At 41.7% G+C, this 19,976-nt stretch overlaps 1 protein-coding gene across 1 annotated transcript in view; it reads left to right on the top strand.

The window, feature by feature from the left end:
• The window catches only part of LOC145405080 (uncharacterized), a 193,457-nt gene that overhangs the window by 25,604 nt on the left and 147,877 nt on the right, over positions 1-19,976 (top strand). Inside the window, exon 6 of the mRNA XM_080276590.1 lies at positions 2,618-5,593. Coding sequence (XP_080132716.1) covers positions 2,618-5,593 — 2,976 coding nt within the window. The remainder of the gene's footprint in view (positions 1-2,617; positions 5,594-19,976) is intronic.

Raw genomic sequence — 19,976 nt, 5'->3', positions numbered from 1 at the left:
GGAGAGTCTGCAGTATAAATGGATCTGGGAGATTTGCAGATTGACGTAGGAGAATGGTAGACCAGTAGAGAATATAGTGATATTTGTTGAGTGAACTGGGAAAGGTATTGTTGAGAAGTTGCTGAGAGAGAGAGAGAGAGAGAGAGAGAACTGAGGAATGGTAGAAGAGGAAGAAAGAATATAGGAATGGGGGATGATTGAATATAGCATGTGTTCAGAGTGTAGTGCTGTGTAGCAGTGAGACTTGGGCAGTAAAGGAAGAGGATATTCATAGGCTTAAACGTACAGAAATGACAATGATTAGGTGGCTGTGCAGTGTGTCCATGAATGTGAGGCCTAGGGGGTTAGGTTTACGTTGAAAAGGTTGAGAGGAAGGATGGGACTGAAGTGTATTGGTGTTGTGATGAGAAGGGGTAGATTGAGATGGTTGGGTAAGTGGAGAGGGTGGGGAATGACTGTAGGGTGCAGAAAGTGAGAAGTGTGAATGTTGGGAGTAGGGTTGTGGGAGGCAGGATGAAAAAGACCTGGGACGAAGTCATAGAGTGTTACCTAAGGGATAAGGGACTAAATGGGGTGCCTGCCAGAGATTGAGCAGCATGGAAAGCCACCATTAGGTAACCAAGGCTGACCCATGCTTTGCTGGAGCCTTTATAAATGAAATGAACTCATCAGCCAGTCATTTAGGACATCATAGTCATATATAATTCAATCTCTCTATCTATTGTCAGATGCCTCAGTCCTGTAAGGGGTGGTCACGAACAAATCGCCTCCATGTCACCCTATCCAACGCCATTTCATTGCCCTGCTCCCAGCTCACACCCCCCTCTGTCATATACCTCTCCACTCCATCCCTCCATCTCATCCTCGGCCTCCCCCTCCACCTCACTTGCATACACTCTCTTCATCAGTCTCTAGCTCTCCATCCTCTCCACATTGCCAAACTACCTCATTGTATTTCTGCTAGTGCTTTCTATCACATCCACATGCACACCACAATGCTTTTTCACTTCCTCATTTGTTAGTCTGTCTCTCCACGTAACTCCACATGATTCTCTCAGATAACTCATTTCCATTGCACTTCCTCTTGACTTGTGTCCTTTGAACAAGGTCCAAGCTTCATTCCCATATGTTTGGGTTGTTATTCGCAATACTGTCATGCAGCGACTTTTTTCCTTCTATGCCCACTTCCCTGTTCCTTATCACTGCTTTCAAAGAACCGGCAACCTTTCTTCCCTTTTGTACCCTTTTGAGCACAGCGACTTTTTTCCTTCTATGCCCACTTCCCTGTTCCTTATCACTGCTTTCAAAGAACCGGCAACCTTTCTTCCCTTTTGTACCCTTTTGAGCACAGCGACTTTTTTCCTTCTATGCCCACTTCCCTGTTCCTTATCACTGCTTTCAAAGAACCGGCAACCTTTCTTCCCTTTTGTACCCTTTTGAGCACTTCATCCTCAAAACTTCCATCCTTACTCACTACACTACACAAGTACGTAAATACATTCATATTTTCTGTTTCCTCCTCATCCAGCCTTACTGTACATTCAGTGGCTTCATTTCTCTCGAAGACCATAGCTTTATTCTTCCCTACATTCACCCTTAGATTCTGTTTCTTACACACACTCCCAGACTTATTCACCAAACATTGCAGTTCCCCCTCATCTTCACTTAACAGTTCAGTATCATCTTCAAACAACAGTGCAGGGAGTTTCCAAACACTGCCCTCTCTCATTAGGGTTACTTCAGCATCCACTGCCCTGCCTTGCACCTCTTTTATAACCCCATTCATATGCAGATTAAACAACCATGGTGACAGGACACATCTATTTTTCAGTCCAGTATTCAGATAGAACAGTTCACTCAGTTCACTATCCACATGCACTGCAGCCTTAGCCCCCTCGTATATAATCTTCATGTCAATCAACAACTTCCCACTCATTCCATATATTCTTAGTACTTTCCACATTCCATGTTTATCCACCCTGTCGTATGCTTTCTCCAAATCCATGAAGGCCGCATACAACTTCTTTCCCCCCTCTAGAAACTTTTCCACTAAAGACCAAAGAATGAATGTCTGATCTACGTGACATCTTCCCTTCCTAAAACCTCTCTGTTCTTCTCCAATTAATTCCTGTGTTGTTTCCCTAACTCTGTCAGTAAGTATCCTTTCATATACTTTTGCTATTAAACTAAGAAGACAGATGTCCCTATGATTACCACACAATTCTTTTTACCCTTTTCCTTTGTACACGGGAATACATCCCTGACTTCCAGTCCTCCGGGACTCTACCTTCCTCCCAGGCCAGTCTGCACATCTTCCATATCCATTCTACTACTGTATCTCCCCCATGCTTCAGCATTTCACCACACACCTCATCAATTCCCTGGGCTTTCCCCTTTTTCACTTTCCTCATTTCATCCACAACTTCCATCCTACTGATTTCTTCCTCTCTTCTCACCTCTCTCCTTCTCCCCCCCCCCCCTTTTTTTTGTTTTTGTTTTTCAAGCAGTCAGTTTTTCCTTCCAGTCCTTATGTAGCTTTGGGTAATTGGGTTGCTCTTGCTCAAGATGGGAGTGAAATTTCCATATCAACAAATGATGGTGTTATTTTTCTTTCTAGGTATGAAGAGGAATGGAACAGGTGGCGAGGTGATCTACTGAGCCGGCGGGATGATATGCGCAAGAACAAACTCAAGCAGTTCGAGGAGGAACACCAAAAGCAACAACAGCAGCAGCAACAACAACAATCACAACAGGAAAGTGGACCACCCCCACCTTCCACCCCACAGACTTCATCCCAGGGTCAAACTAATCAAGGGCAGGACACTCAGGCACCCACCCAAGGTACTCATGGGTTCAGCCAAGGACAGACTGGACAAGGATTCAACCATGGAAACTTCGGGCAAGGGTACAACCAGCCCCCAAGTCAAGGGTACAACCAGCCACCAAACCAAGGATATAACCAGCTTCCAAACCAAGGGTACAACCAGCCCCCAGGCCAGATGTTCACCCAGCCTCCACCAAATATGGGATTTGGGCAAGCCCAGACTACAGGGGGTATGATGAACCAAGGTCCAGGAAGAGGTGGCTTCAACCAGAATTTCAACCAGGGTGGCTGGGGGTATAACCAAGGACCAGGGTGGAATAACTTTAGTCCTGGTGTCAACCAGCAGGGAAGAGGTGGTTTTAACCAAGGCCGTGGAGGATTTAACCAAGTTAACAATAATAACTTCAACCAAGAACCAGACTTCAACCAAGGAGGAGGTGGTTATAACTCAAATACCAGTGGCACAATGAATCAAAGCACAGATTTCAGTCAAGGTGGAAGAGGTGATTTTAATCAAGCAGGAGGCAATTTCAGCCAAGGTTTTAACCAAGATGGGAAAGATAATGCCAACCAGAATGATGGAGGTTTCAATCAAGGGAGGGGTGGTTTTAACAGAGGAGGATTTAACCAGTTTGAGAGAGGTGGTTTTAATCAAGGCAGAGGAAACTTTAACCAGGCTGGCAGAGGAGGGTTCAGTCAGAGTGGAAGAGGTGGTTTAGACCAGAGTGATAAGGAAGGAAACAATATGAATCAAGATGAGGATAGTGGTTTTCCTCAAGGACAGGGTGGATTCAGCCAGGACAACAGAGGTGGTTTTAACCAAGGACCAGGTCGTGGAGGCTTCAACCAGGACAGGGGAGGCTTCAACCAGAACAGAGGTGGATTTAGCCAGAACAGAGGAGGCTTCAACCAAGGACAGGCATGGGGAGGCTTCCATCAGGATCAAGGTGGCTTGAACCAGGGTTCAGATAATTTCAGTCAGGACCAGGGTTCAAACCAAAACAAGGAAGGTTTCAACCAAACACAAGATCAGGGGCAGAATCAAGGTGTTGTCAGTCAAGGTCAAGATCAGGGAGGCTTCACCAAAGGACAAAATCAGAACAACTTCAACCAAGGAGGCATGAATAAAGGACAGAATCAAGATGGTTTTAATCAGAATAGAGGAGGATTCAACCAAGGTAGAGGTGGTTTCAGTCAGGAAAGGGGAGGCTTTAATCAAGGTAGAGGAGGTTTTAATCAAGATCGAGGAGGCTTCAGTCAAGGTAGAGGTGGTTTCAATCAAGATAGAGGAGGTTTCAGTCAGAATAGAGGAGGTTTCAACCAAGATAGAGGGGGCTTCAACCAAGATAGAGGGGGCTTCAACCAAGGTAGAGGGGGCTTCAACCAAGATAGAGGGGGCTTCAACCAAGGTAGAGGAGGCTTCAACCAAGATGGAGGCTTCAACCAAGCCAGAGGAGGCTTCAATCAAGCCAGAGGAGGCCTCAGCCAAGATAGAGGAGGATTTACCCAAGGCAGGGGAGGCTTCAACCAAGATGGAGGTCCCAACCAAGGCAGGGGAGGCTTCAACCAAGATGGAGGTCCTAACCAAGGCAGGGGAGGCTTCAACCAAGATGGAGGTCCTAACCAAGGCAGGGGAGGCTTCAACCAAGATGGAGGTCCCAACCAAGGCAGGGGAGGCTTCAATCAAGATGGAGGTCCCAACCAAGGCAGGGGAGGCTTCAATCAAGATGGAGGTCCCAACCAAGGCAGGGGAGGCTTCAACCAAGATGGAGGTCCCAACCAAGGCAGGGGAGGCTTCAATCAAGATGGAGGTCCCAACCAAGGCAGGGGAGGCTTTAACCAAGATGGAGGTCCCAACCAAGGCAGGGGAGGCTTCAACCAAGATGGAGGTCCCAACCAAGGCAGGGGAGGCTTTAACCAAGATGGAGATCCCAACCAGGGCAGAGGAGGCTTCAACCAAGATAGAGGAGGTTTCAACCAAGGTAGAGGTGGTTTCAACCAAGACCGAGGAGGATTAAGCCAAGGTAGAGGAGGATTTAACAAAGATAACCAGGAGAAAGATGATGGTAGCTATGGCAAGAGTCTTGCAGAGTTAAGTAGGGAGCTTGAGGAAGCTGAGTTTAGGAAGAACCAGGACAGCAGCAATGAATATGGTTTTGGTAGTCCTGGTCAGAACTTCGGAAGGGGTACTTCTGGTCCAGACTCCGGAAACTTTAGGGGACGAGGACGAGGAAGCTTCAGTAATGACCAGGATAGAGGCGGTATGTCACGTAACTTCAGCCAGGCAAACCAGGGAAGAAACTTTCCTCCTGGAGAAGGACAAGGCTTTGGGCAGCAGTTATCTGGACCAGGCAGTTATGTGGAACAGAGTGGTGTCCTTGGTGGCAAGCAGGGCTTGGTTGACCAAGATGAAAGACAGTTTACCCCCCGAGGTGGTGGTCGAGGTGGTCCTGGTCCAATGGGTCGAGGACGAGGTCAAGATTTCAGTCCACAGGAAGGGTTTGGTCGGGGTAGGGCAGACTGGAACCAAGACCAAAATAATCAAGACAACAAGTTCTCAGGTTTTGGTCAGAGCTTTGATGGTGGGGACCGAGGACGAGGTGGCAGAGGACTCTTCAACCAACTTGGACGTGGTCGAGGGAGAGGTGTTGGCAGAGGTGGTTGGGGTAAGGACAAGGATGAGTGGGATCAAGACAACCGTGGCACAGATATGGAAGGGCAAAATGAAAATCAGCCTGAAAACATTGACTGGCAGCAGGGCCAGGACAGGTCAGTACCACCCTTAACTTTTCTGTCAGTATCAGTTTCATTAACCCCTACACCGCGGGCATGTTTACCGATGTTTTGCGTGTTCCGCGGGGTTATTCGGGCTCCAACAGACTCAAAAAATATTTGCCAAAAATCAGTTATTAGTCCTAGAGTATTAGAATTACATATGCTTATGGCACATACCTTCAGCTTTCTCCTGGAATGTTTGTTGAGCCTTCGTCAGTTACTGTAGGACTTGTGGAGACCTCTGAAGTTGGGTAACGAAGTCTCCACTTTACACTTCCCGACAACCTGTAATATGATTACCACAGCCAGATATTAACACTATAAACACTACTCTATGATTTTCAAGTAGTTTGGGATCCATACTCCAAAAAAAAAAACACTGTGAAAGCAATGAAAATTACGAGCGCGTCTGACCGTCGCACTTGCGCTAGTTCGCTCTTGGTACTCTGTCATTTATTATTCATAAAACCCCTCACACTTTATATTTCTATTACTATAAAACACTTATATACTGTATATCTACAGTCTTTATCCATAAGTTTCCTTCAGTAGTATTAGTTTATTGTCACTGTAGGGATTCAATGTCTTTCAGTAAAATACGTAGCATTCACTTTCTCGTCCTGTATACTAGCATTGAGAGTGAATGTCACTTTCATCTTCACTCTCATAACTCATAGTATTCAGACATGCTAGAGTGAAACTTTCACTTTCATTACTCCTAGGGTATATACTCGTATTCTTTTAATACTACTCATTTACATTTCTATTTACGTTCTCTATTTTATTTACGTTATTTACATTTCTATTTTATTTACACTGTGTTATGCACTGTCACTTGAAGTAACTTATAAAACTATTTTCCATTGTTCACGTATACAGGTAACTCGAACGGAACACGTGGGTTTCGTTCCTACCGTGCCGTGTTAGGTGCGAAATCGCGTATATTTAAACTACTCCGTATTTTGCTCCCTAGACCCCCCAAATGTGTTGTTTTGCTGTTATCTGTCACTGGTAATCACTAGAAAGCACTTTAAGTGGTTAGAAGGTTTATTTAATGTTATAACTCACAAATACAGTACAGTACTCCAGAGCAAAACTTCAACACACAAATACTGTACGTAAACACAAGGAAACATTCCGACTTCGATCATAGGTAATCATATAAATCAGGTTAACTGGTACCAGTGCTTTAACTTACAAGTACTTACCAGAACAGTACATATTTAACTTAGAAATGCAGTACTGTGATATCGAATGATTTCAGTACATAATCTGTTAGGAATGGCTGGAAAAAAAAAAAATGTTATGAATACATTTTCACCTTTTTGATATATGTTTATGGTAATTTCGAGTTATTTTTTACGTTATCGTTGTGCCCATGCTTGGAAAAGGGAGCGAAAGAGTTGAATTTTCAGTCCTAAATGAGAAAACTGCACGTCCTCCAAGGCTAGACTCTGCCACGGGAGAATAAAGTGAAGGGTCAGTCCAATTAGCAATAAGGAAGTTGTGTCACAACTTCCAGCTCCCACACCACGAGAATGGCTAAAAATAGAATCGTAATGCAGTTTCAGAACTAACAATAGGTCTAATTATTACGAATACAGATACTGTACAAAGCAGAAATAAATACGTTTACAGACGGGGAAAACGTACTTCTTCCGTCATAACATGTTCATCTTTCTCTATCATTTTACGTTCTTTATCATTTTACCTTGTTATTTTCGCAATATATATTGCTGTCTCGTAAACAGGGTGGTTGAGTGTGTTTTGCAAGGGAGGAAAAAGGTTGTATTTTCTGTCTGGGTCGAGATAATGGGTGTAACTATGTGTGGTTAGGCATGGCCACGAGCGAAAAAATCGTACATCCACTCCTCACGATAGCAGGTGGCGAACTGACAGATGATACATGAGAGGGTGAAGTCAAGGTCAGTCTCATGTCCCAGATTTTCGTTCACTGCCCGAAAGTTTTCACAATTTTCTACAAGTTGCATTGCATCAAATGATCCAAACCATTACAGCAAACCTGAGCAAATAGGTAAAGATACCAAGACAAAAATGTATTTTTCTCTTATTATAAGTCTTTAACGAACAAACAAAAATGGCAATATTCCGATGCCGATCATGGGTAATCATATAAATCAGGTTAACTGGTTACAAGGCTTTATTTAATGCTTTAATTGCTTACTAGTACATACCAGAACAGTAAATATTTAACTTACAAATACAGTACTGTAGAAAAGCAGTACAGTAAGAGTTTAACGAACAAACAAAAAAGGCAATATTCCGACGCCGATCATGGGTAATCATATAACTCGGGTTAACTGGTTACAAGGCTTTATTTAATTATTTAACTTTATTTAAGTGCTTACAAGTACAGTACATACGAGAACAGTAAATATTTAACTTACAAATACTGTACAGTACTGTGGAAAAAACGAACAAATAAAAAAGGCAATATTCTGACGCCTATCAGGTAAACTGGTTATAAGACTTTATTTCTTGCTTTAACGTTATTTAATAGTACTTTAAGTTGCACATAAACTTACCAGAACAGTACAGTACTATAAATATTTAACTTACAAATACTGTGCTACTGTACTCGGGAATGTCTCACTCACTGAATAATTTCCCGCCTAGATCGTCACGTAATCAAAACAAACCGCGCGCTGTGGTGACGTTCGAGGATTTGATCTTTCAAAGGCCTCTCCTGCGTTAATTTGTAGTTTTCATAATGGTTTTTTAATCTTACGTTGTCTTATATGTATCCCAGCCCTTACCGTGTATAATTGCGAGCGCGTTCTGTGAGATCGTGTTCCGTGCGAGTTACCTGTATTTATATTCATTACTTTCACTTGCTGTTTACACATTATTTACAATTCCACTTGCACTGTTTTACTCAATAGAAAGATCGTAGTCACTCTTTTATCAATTGTCAGCCCTTTACCTCTTTCCACACGAGGTTTAGTAGGGGGTAAAGGTCACAGGGCCCTTTGCATGGCGTGAAAAAGTCCCTGAAGTCAGCAAGACGAAACAGACGTACCTCCACTTCGGAAGATGAGAGTAAACTAATAAGAGAGGGCCGGTGGAGGCCTACTTAGGGGATATTCAGTACTACCAATGTTAGCTCTTGAAACAGCTATGTATAGCACTGAAATGATTGGCAGGAAATCTAGACAATACATTATAAATTAGGTAGTTCCAGGTGAATGTAAATATCACTTAGGCTTCTCCCTTCCCTCCTTATATGTATATTTATTACGAAAATAGATTATACGGTATATTTCAAGGGGAAAAAAACTGCGAAAATTAGCGAACGAGTGCACGTGAGGTGTTGTCAGGTGATAATTAGCCAATTCCAGGTGTATGGCACTCTCACTTACCTTATTTCTTTCTTGTATATATTATTTGGTATAAGAATAGGGCATAGGACTTATTTCAATGGATGAAATCAGTGAAAAATTCCAGGGAAGATTTACTTAGCGTAGCACGGCCGGGCAGGCGAGAGGATAGGGTAATGGAGGGGGGGTAGGGAGGGGAGTCAAGAACGGGGAGAAATGGCTAAATTGTCAACAATGGATGGGAGTACAGATGAGATTAGGAGTGCTGACTAGTGTTGGACATTGGCAGTACTGATAGATGATACAAGCCCCCACTTGGAAGCCCGGGTGAATTCAAAATAACACAGAATCACAAAAGCGACGCCCCGTGGTATGATCCCTTGCTCCCAAGCGTCATGAAAGTGACGCCCCGCGGTTAAGGGGTTAAGTTGATAAAATTAACCTAGTCCAGGCATATAGGCATATAATTCAGTACAGTAATGTACATCTCTGTAGTACAGGTACAGAACTCCCTCATTATCAGTGTGATTTTTTCATTGGTTTTGACTACAGGCAGATTTTTTTTTTCCACCTGGAATTATTTATTTTTACGATGTTCAAGGCAGGCAAAAAACAGAATTTGTTGCACTCTTCGTAATACGTCACTGACAGCAACATCCTGCCAACCTGCTAGTTGTCTGCTTTAGTCTCTGTTCATTTTCATCACGCATCTCATTCTCACTTCTAATGAATATCAAAATATTCTTAGTGTCTGTTGCTCCTTTTGGGTAAAATAAAATGTCTGCTCGAAAATGCAAGCAGGCAGTACCAGTCTTTCTCCTTTGTGTGGTGTATATATAGCTGGCCATCAGCTTTTGGCTGTGCTCATCCTCATCTGTGCATCTCACCAGTACTTTTAGTAAATAACAAAATATTCTTTGTGTGTTGCTTCTTTTATTTAAAATAATAAAATGTTTATGTAAAAATAAATATAGCTGGTGCCAGCCAGTCTCCAATGTGTTACATATACAGTAAACTCCTGATTTTCTGGCGTAATAGAGCCAAAGGCTTGCCAGATACTGTCAAAATGCCGGTTATCTCCTAACTGCGAGGTGTTGGTTAGAACTGTCAAGAAATCAGTGGCTGGGTGGCACCGGGTATCGGTCAGAACCACACTTGTTTTCGCAACACAGTTTAAAGTGGCCGCTACTTTATCTCATTGTCAAAAGTTAGGGAGGGACTCCCACCAGCCGAGCCGACCATACTTCAGTCGTCTCTGTGACTTTGCCAGGTGTAAGACGATCTTTTCTTAACCCTTTTTGTCCAGTTCCGTTTCTGCCTCACAGTAACTTTTGCCTCATCCATCCCTGCCAAGCCTCTTCCAAGGATCCTAGGTAAGGACTCAGTGATAGTGCCATAGGGCATGCCTTGGACACCACTGTTTATAGTTTATCTCATAATGGAGATGTTATCACATTGAGAGCAGAGTCATAGTTGGGGCTGTGGGCAGATGCATGAACACATCCTGTTCTCGCGGCAAAAATTAGTTCTCGTCCTTATGTTGTTATTCGTCGACACATCGACTTACAGACCTGGGTATGCTTTCATTCGCAAGAAGAGTTGGTTAGTAATATGGTCCTTAATTTGTTTCATGCTATAGTTTTTGAGATACTAAGGTTTGAAAACTGGCTGTTTGCAGAAAAATTCCCTTAGCGAGTGAACAATGGCACTATAAATAGCTCGGCGTGGAGGGGTCAAACAAAAGTTTCCCCTAGGGGCCCCAGACCCCTCAACCCTTTAACACTTTTCCACTGTCTAACCCCCTACAAAATGCTTTAAAACGTAAAAAACAGCTAATAGATGTTCCTAATGTTGAAATTCTGCAATGTACCATTAAGTACACTGTAATTTTATGTACAGAAGCAGTTTCATGTTGAAGATGGAGATAAAATCAAAGTCCTCCCAGCTGGGAGACCCGTTTTTCTTTCATCTGGCAGTAATGTATAAACATGCGCATTGTAAACACTAAATCATCAAAAAACGGCTAAAAGACTTTCCTATTGAAATACTGTATGTACTGTGAAGTACACTGTAATTTTCTGTACAGGAACACATTCCATGTTGATGGTGGTGATAATAATGGTGGTGGTGGTGATGTAAAGACAATATTGGAGAATACTTTATGACAACGCCCAAAATAAACAAAACAGAAAAAACATCAATAAAGTGAAGCATGCTTCTTTGTACTGTTCTGTACTGTGTACATCATACTGTACTTTTATTGATTTGATGTGTAGACATTATTAAAGACATTATTAGAGAATACTCAACGCCCAAAATAAACAAAACATCAAAAACTAAAAAAAAAAACATCAGTAAAGTGAAGCATGCTTCATTGTACCATTCTGTACTGTGTACACCATATTGTGCTTTCACTGATTGAAATTGTAGCAGTTTACTCCGCCAAGTGGTAGGTGGTGACAACCATCATCCACTCACTTGATGTAGTGCTGCCTACTCAGGGCTCGTGTTTGGCGAGCCACAGCTCGCAAATGCGAGTATTTTTTCCCTTCGGCGAACAAATTTTACATGCAAGTCGCCTTTTGGCAAGGAGAAAATACATCCACTTTGGCGGGGAGTAAACTACAAAATAAATCTCACTTAAATGAACAAAACATGTTGTGATTGATTATTAAGTCTTTCCTTGTCACCATTCTGAATGTTTAAAACCTCGGTATATGATTCTAATCATCACAATGTGTAAATAAATATATTTATTGTTCGTAAAATATTTCGGCTTGTAGTCAGTTTGGCTACTAAAAATTTATTTGGCTCGTAAATCTGAAACCATAGGAGCCAAATGGCTCACAACCATCGGCAGTTAGCAAGAGCCCTGCTACTTCTTCCTTAGCCTTTATCATTCTTTTTCTGTGCCTGCCCTCCTCTCTTCCTGTTTCTCCCATCTTTCCTGTCACTTCTTATTGCCTTTCTTTCCTTTACAGGTGGCTTTACAATGAGTGACAATCCAAATGGTTTCCTGTAAGCCAAGAAACCTTTTACAGTGCTGGGTGGTAACCATATAACCAAACCATACATGCTTCCTGTGTGTCAGCAAGTGGGTTGGTGGAGGGTTAGTGCCCCTCCCTGTAAAACAAGTAACTCAAAGTCAAATAGCCATCCCTTATGGTATTATGGTGTCTGGCAATAGATAGATAGATACTCCGCCACACAGAATAAAACAAAACATTTGTCTTGTAGTAGCAAGGACAAACCTCACTTGGGAAGAAACAGTTGTCTAAATGATTTTATATTTTGTGTTGATGACTCCTTTGTAGCTTGATTAAAATTTTTGCTTAGTAAAATAAACACATTTTATCAGTTCTTAATGTTTAATAAAACAGTTTAATTGACTTTTCTTTCCAATACACTTTCATTGGTGCCTTAGAATCCAAGTCACTTGTACAGAAGAGTAATGTACACTTCAGAACACTGAAGTTTTACTTGGTTACCAGAGAGGAGAGGGGAGAGGGGACAGCAGTACAATGTGTCAGAGAGCTACAGCAGCACTAGAAGGCCAGCCAGGTTTTGGGGGGAAACCCATCGGAGTGTTGTCATTTAATGATAATGTTTTGGAAAAGACATACAGTAGAGTGCAGTGTAGAGTCATTTGTACAGTATATCGGCACCATAGTGGCAGAGGAATACAATGTAGAGTGAGAGAACATCCACTTTCCTGCCGTCAGCCAATGAAAACTGCATTAGAATTCTCCCTCCCCTCCCTTAGCTAGTCAGAACTCTAACTCCCTACCACTGCATCTCCCCATTAACACCCTGTGAGCTGCTGGGCTCACCAGCCGTCAACCCTCCCTTCCTCCCTCACTTATATATTACAGTACAGTATAACCCCATTCTTTTTGTATACTGTATTTCTTTATTTTTTCATTTTGTGATAATGGCTGGTATTTCTTTATTTTCTCATTTTGTGATAATGGCTGGTATTTCTTTATTTTCTTATTTTGTGATTATGGCTGGTTGTTTGATGACAACAGCTGTCTCATGCAGGATAATAATATACTTTTATTCAGAAGAAAGAGTCCTTCATGCTGGATAGTGTCAAAGATTTTATGCGTACTGCCAAGTACCATTTTAATTCAGCCATTGGCTTCGCCGGATAATGTCGTATGCCGGGTAGTGCCAAGACGGGTAATTGGGAGTTTCCTGTATATAGTTAGTCACCTTATTTTGGCTTGACTTATTTCCAACTGCACATCTCCTCTCACTTTTAATAGATGACAAAATATTCTTAATGCTTGTAGCTCCTATGGAAATGTTAAAAAATTTCTGTAAGTAGGCAGGCAGGGTGGTGTCAGACCGTTTCCTCATTACGAGTACATAGCCAGTTGCCTGCTTTCCTCTGTACTCATTTTTTTCTATGCATTTCACTCTCGCTTTTAGTAAATAAGAAAATGTTCTTAGTGCCTGTAGTCCCTTCTTTTGAAAATGAATGTTTACATAAATATGCACACAGGTGGCATCAACCTGTCTCTTTTGTTACATATGCGTAGCTAGTCACCTGTTATTCACTCACCCTATGTAGTGCTGCTCTCAGGTGGCTGCCCATTCATCTCTTCCTTCTTCACTTCCTTCCATCCTGTTATGTCATTGTTTCATTCTTTCTTCCTTCCCCCCTCTTGTGTCATTCTTTCCTTCCTTCCTTCCTCTTATGTTGTTCTTTCCTTCATTCTTTCCTCTTCCTTCTGTCTATGGATGACTCTACACTGAGTGACAAGGTAAAATGGTCTGTACACCAGGAAACCATTTACTGTGCTGAGTGGTAACCGTATAACCAAACTATGGCACCTGGTGGTTTGGTGGGTAATTAAGGCACTCCAACTGGATTGAGCCTGGGCAGTTTTATTTCCAAGGGGTGGTTGGGGTTTATTGCTAACATAATGCCACTTGGATGAGTGAGGCTGGTCACTTTCATCTTAAACTTTTCCATGCTGGAGCCTTTGTCGGCTTTTGTTTTCTAGATTGCCAAGGGTCTGGGTGGCAGAGTTACCAAGAATGCCAGCCATTTTCAACCTTTTTTATTTTTCCATGAATAGACCTGAAAAGTCATCAAAATAAGCCTAGTGATAGCAAAAGTGCTTACTTTGGCTGTTTTCTGCCCAAAAACATGTTTTGGTCCAGCACACCCAGAGTTGTGTCAGATGTCTACTTTCAGATTCTGCCAGCAGCTGATGTGGATAGATAGTCAAATTTCGTGTGGAGTAGCTGGATGCATGTAGTACTTGTAGTGTGAAAACGCAACTTGGTTTACGTAATGCAGCCACAGTCGAAACTATGATGATGAGAAGTTGGGGTTCCATCTAATTTTATGTACAGTCCTGTATTTCCACATTATATTGGTACAAAGCACAATGAACACTCATGCTGCCCACAGTCACATAAGTTATGGTAAATCAGACGTTCTTATGTTATTTCCCATTCATTACTTGATTTTATGATTTACTTCTATATGCTTACATTTACTTATACAGTATTATTTTCATTACATACACTATTTACGTGTCACTCTCAGTTAGTTCATCACATGGAAGTTCTCCAACTTCGACTGGAAGCTGAGAGTAAGCACAATATCTTCGGCAGAGTGGTGTGGCCAAGATTTGCGTCAGATGGATATTTTCAGATGCCGTACCGTCAACGGCTGATGTGGATAGATAGTCCATTTTGGTGTGGCGTGGGTGGATGCATAGAGTACTTGTTGCATGGAAATGCAACCTGGTGTATGTAATGCAGACACAGTCGAAACTGTGATGATGGGAAGTTGGAGTTCCGTGCTAATAATGTACTGTATTTTTTCATTCACTTTTTTTTTTTAAGGCTTGGGAGGAGAGGAGGGGTACTTTTATTTTTTATTTATTTATTTTTTAAAATAAGGCATGGGAGGGGAGGAGGGGGATCTGTCATCCCACTTTCTGTCACTCTAAGGGCAGACTCAAATATTTTCACGCAGATGTGAGGGAAACAGTGTCCGTATATATACAGACTCGGGAATTTAGGGTACAGGTATACCCTGGTTTAACGATGTAATTGGTTAAGTAGAAACCCATCACTAGGCGAGGTATTGTATATCAGGGTAGATTTAACATGTAAAGTATATGGATGCGTTTTTGAGCCTAGGGTTTCCTCCCCAGCCAAGTCCTAAACTCACCCAAATGAGTCAAAAATCACGTTTCAGCTCACCTAAACCCCTAATAGCTTTTAAACAAGCTAAAGTAAGCCTAAAAGCAGTTTATAATTCACCTAAGCCCAAAAATAAAATCTGAAAATCTACAAATATTAGTCTGGAAAATATCAGACTTAGTAAACTGTACCCAGAAATGACAATGTTCACCCACCTTTAATTAAAACACATTATTGTAAGATATAAAAACAGTTTATAAATCAACCTGAACACAAAATATAAGTATAAAATATCAAAATTGGTAAGAAAAAAATGTAACCCATGTTTAAACCAGGGTTTGGCCATCATTAGGTTGGGTATGGAGGTATTTCTATCCCCATTGCTAAGCCGGGGTATCACATCAATGGGTATCGCATATCGAGGTATACCTGTACTGTGAGTTAGTGTGTACATATACAGTGAGTCCTTGATGAACGAAAACCCGAAGTACAAGTTTTCATTGTTATAAAAGCAGTGAATATAGGACAAATTCCACAATACGAGAGTATCTTTTTCAATGATATGAAAAGCGATACGAAGGGAAATACGAAAAGTTCAAAATGGGCGCTCGCTTGCGGTGAGGAAACGAACTAACCCTTCTCTGGTAAACAAGTTTTCGTGGGCTTCTCAGTTGAGTCCACAGTTTCAGGACAATTTGCTGTCAGGGTGATTCCCTCTCATTTATTTGTATATCAGTTTATTTAGCAAGTATATTAGTTTTCAATTTATATGAGTTATAAAGGTGATGGTGGTTTATTCTTTTTATAATAAATTTACAGTATGGCATCAAATAGTTTTTATTATTGAAAAAAATATATAAATACATTGAAACGTGAATCAGGTGATATACAATGTTTCACTTCATCGTTAAACATAAGGCTACATATGAGACATTGGCATTTATATAAATGCCTAAAAACCTGAAGTGAGCGATCAACATACTATAAAATTATATAAATAATCTTCATATTATGTCTACTTTCTCAGCTAATCAATCAGTGTCAACCGACTGCATCCAAAAATTACAGTAAAAATTACTGAAGACAGCTATGGGAGACACCAGATTGTAATTCAATGTCGACTACAGCAAGGCAGAAGCAAGTTGATTATTGACTACAAGTGCAGATTATAAATAATATCCAAAGCCTATGTTGTTGAATGAACATAGACCTTGATAGTTCCCAATGAAATTATATTACATGTATAGTATCAATCAATATAGGAATCGTCTTGGGTGCGAATTGTCCTGACGGGGGAATCGTCCATGTTTTGATGGTGAATTGATTTCACGGCAAATTCTCCTGGAACCAAGTCCACGTCCGTCCTCGCAGCTTTGCTGTACGTGAGGATATTTTCGCAGCTCTACACCTTTTTGTATTGTTTAGACATGCCTCCCAAGTGCTCTGCATCATCTCCAGCATCGGGGGAGCCCACTGCAAAGAAGCAGCAGCACCATACTCTAACTCTGGAGAGGAAATTGGCTATTATAAGATGCCACGAGGAAGAGTAAGGAGTCTTGGAGATTGGGCGTGCTTTAGGCCTTGCAGCTTCCACTGTTAGGACTGTGACCAAGAACATGACCATCTCGTTCTCTGCATCTACAGATATTACTTACTTCAAAATAGGAGGGGTAAAGTTTAGGTGGGTGGTCCGGGGGAGTCCTGGGATGCATCTCCCCATTTCTATGTACATTTCAATGGGGAAAATCGTTCCGATATACAAAATTTCAGATTACGAAAGTTTTTTTGGTCCCTCTCCCTTTTGTATGTTGAAGATTCACTGTACAGACATGGCTATTTTGACACGGTTTGTCCGTGTACTGTATATACGGGCACAGCATGGAACGGGTTAAATGTCAGGACCAACTTGCCTAGTCCTGGGCTCGTATGCTCCTCGTGGGGCCACACAGGATTGGTGATGTATTTATGTATGTATAGCACTCTGTTGTTGAATGTATGCCTTGTGAAAGGTATGGTGCCAGTTGACTGGGCATGTGCTTGTGTGGTCCCATTATATAAAGGCAAGGGTGATAAGTATGAATGTACTAGCTTTAGAGGTATAAGTCTACTGAGTGTTGTAGGTAAGATGTATGGTAGAGTGTTAATAAAGAGAGTTAGAGAGGGTATAGAGGGAGTGATTGGTGATGAGCAGTGTGGCTTTAGGAGAGGGAGGGGATGTGAGGACCAGGTGTTTGCTGTGAGACAAGTGTGTGAAAAGTATTTAGCGAAAGGCAAGGATGTGTTTGGGCGTTCATGGATTTAGAGAAAGCGTATGGTAGAATTGATAGGGAGGCTGTGTGGACTGTTTTAAGATTGTATGGACTTGATGGTAGGTTACTAAAAGGGGTTAAAAGTTTTTATGTAAGTAGTAGATCGTGTGTAAGAGTGGGAAATACTGTGAACGATTGGTTTCCCATGAGTGTGGAGCTGCGACAGGGAAGTGTGATGTCGCCTTGGTTGTTTAATATTTATATGGATGGTGTTGTAAGGGAGGTGAATGCATGAGTTTTAGGTGGATGTCTGAGTCTGGTGAATGTTGATGGTAGAGAGCGGAATCTGAAGCAGCTGCTGTTTGCAGATGATACTGTACTGGTGGCAGATTCAGAGGAGAGATTGAGACAGTTCGTAGAGGAGTTTGGAAGGGTATGTGAAAGGAGGAAATTGAAAGTAAATGAGAATAAGAGTGAAGTGATGAAGTGTACGAGGTCGGTAGATGGTAGGAGGATGAATATAGTTTTGAATGGTGAGTTACTTGAGGAGGTAGAGTGTTTTAAGTATTTAGGGTCACATGGTACTGTCAGTGGAAGAATAGATGCAGAAGTGAAGTTTAGAATGAATGAAATTGGAAAGGTGCTGGGAGGAATGAAAAAAGTGTTTAGATGTCGTTTGCTTAGAATGGATGTAAAGAGAAGGCTGTATGAGGGTGTTGTGGTACCAACTGCATTATATGGGGCTGAAACATGGAATATGGGTGTAGTAGAGAGGAAAAGTTTGAATGTAATGGAGATCAGGTGTCTGAGGAGTATGTGTGGAGTGCCATGTATGGATCGAGTGAGAAATGAATAAGTGTGAAGGAGAACTGGAGTTGTTCGGGAGATGGCTGGTAGAGTTGAGCAGAGGGTGTTGCGATGGTTTGGGCATATGGAGAGAATGGATAATGAGCGATTAGTGAAAAAGATAACTAGATCTGATGTGAGAGGTGTAAGGCTGAGAGGAAGACCACGAATAGGATGGATGGATAGTGTGAAGAGAGCGTTGGATGCAAGAGGGATGTCTGTTGAGCAAGGAAGAGTGGCTGTGCGTGACAGAAATAAATGGCGAGAAATTGCTAATGAATAAATGATGACACAACCCTGAGGGGATATTCTCCCCCATTTGGTATGATCAGCTGATCAGGTCAAGTGCGGGTAAGGGGATGGGTTTATTATGATGTGGCAGGGGTAAACCAGCTCTGCTGTCGGGCCCTGCTGCGGATGTCACTGATTGCACTGCGCAGTTGACCCTTGTGTGGTGTGGTGCGGTGAGGATCTGTCCCTTCTCCCCTTTGGGGCTAAGATGCGAATGAATGTGTTTGAGTGGATGAGTAAATTGGGAGTGTGTTGTCCTGTCTTGGGTACCTCCCTTTCCTTGTGGGAAGCAGCCTAGGTATATAGATAGACAGATAAATAACACTCTGAGTGCCTGTAGCAAAAGAAGTATTCAGTATGGTTAGGATAAGTCCATGTTGGAATGATATGTATTAAGGAAACCTATTTTCGTTTATTAAAATCATTTTAACATTACATGAGTGGTTGCATAAGAAGTATAAAATAAAAGATAAAGGTGTCTGTTGGAAGATTGGTAATGACAGGTTTTGCGTATCAATGTCATCTTAGGTCAGTAGTGAAGGAGACCTGTACCCGATAAATTGGGCAGTAAGAGGCACTATGTACTGCAAAAACTATGCACTGAAAATTATATTTTAGTGTGTTTAATCATTCTTGACTGCCTTTTTTTTTTTTTTTTTTTTTTTTTTTTTTTTTACAACATATATGACATTTGTAAATGACTTAATGATTTGTAAACACTCCACCTTGTAGTGAAGTGCTAAGAAAAAAAAAAATTAAGAACAAGGTAAAATTCTTGTAACATTAATCCCTTTTCCACAACTTGTAAACAAGTGTATTTCATGTTTTCTAAGCATTTTTAGTGCATGATAGAGTACTTTATGAGTGTGTAGACATCATTAGCACTTTCAGGAATGTCAGAAATACCATCAGAAGGGGGGGGGGGAAAAATCTTGGAAGAGCTGCTGACTATAAGAGTTGTATCATGAAGGCAGGCCCCCTTCACTAGTATCAGAAATGCCATTAAGAAAAAAAAAAATAAAGGAAAGAAAGCCAGACAGAAGAGGTGCCCACCATAAGAACTGCATCATACAGGCAGGCCCTGTTTACTCAGCGAAGACACTGGGTTTGGCTTACTTTTGTCCATTAGACTTTGTTATGCATAGGTACTGTGCACTCACGGTTAGACCAAGGCTTTTGATCCTTCAAAGCAAACTGGGCATGCCATGCACTGCATACGTGTTTACTACAAGGATACTTCTGTGCAGAAAATTAGATTCAGTATGTTCAATATGTTACAGGAGGCTACCAGACATTCAGGTCTTTTGGCTGGATTGTGAATTGCTGTCTTTCGCTCGTTTTCGTTCGTTCGTTTTTAAAGGCTCCAACATGCTTGCATGTGTTGGCCTTGGCCACCTAATGGCGGCTCTCCACGATGCATGATCCTTTGCAGCCTCCCTGTTCAGTCCCTTAATCCTGAGGTCACAATGACCTCGTCCCATGTCT

This window comes from Coenobita brevimanus, chromosome 65 (genome assembly GCF_032717465.1).
Source record: "Coenobita brevimanus isolate Jiangsu-jjx chromosome 65, ASM3271746v2, whole genome shotgun sequence".
Taxonomy (NCBI): domain Eukaryota; kingdom Metazoa; phylum Arthropoda; class Malacostraca; order Decapoda; family Coenobitidae; genus Coenobita; species Coenobita brevimanus.
The sequence above is the reverse complement of the archived record's forward strand: the minus strand, read 5'-3'. Positions and strand labels throughout refer to the sequence as shown.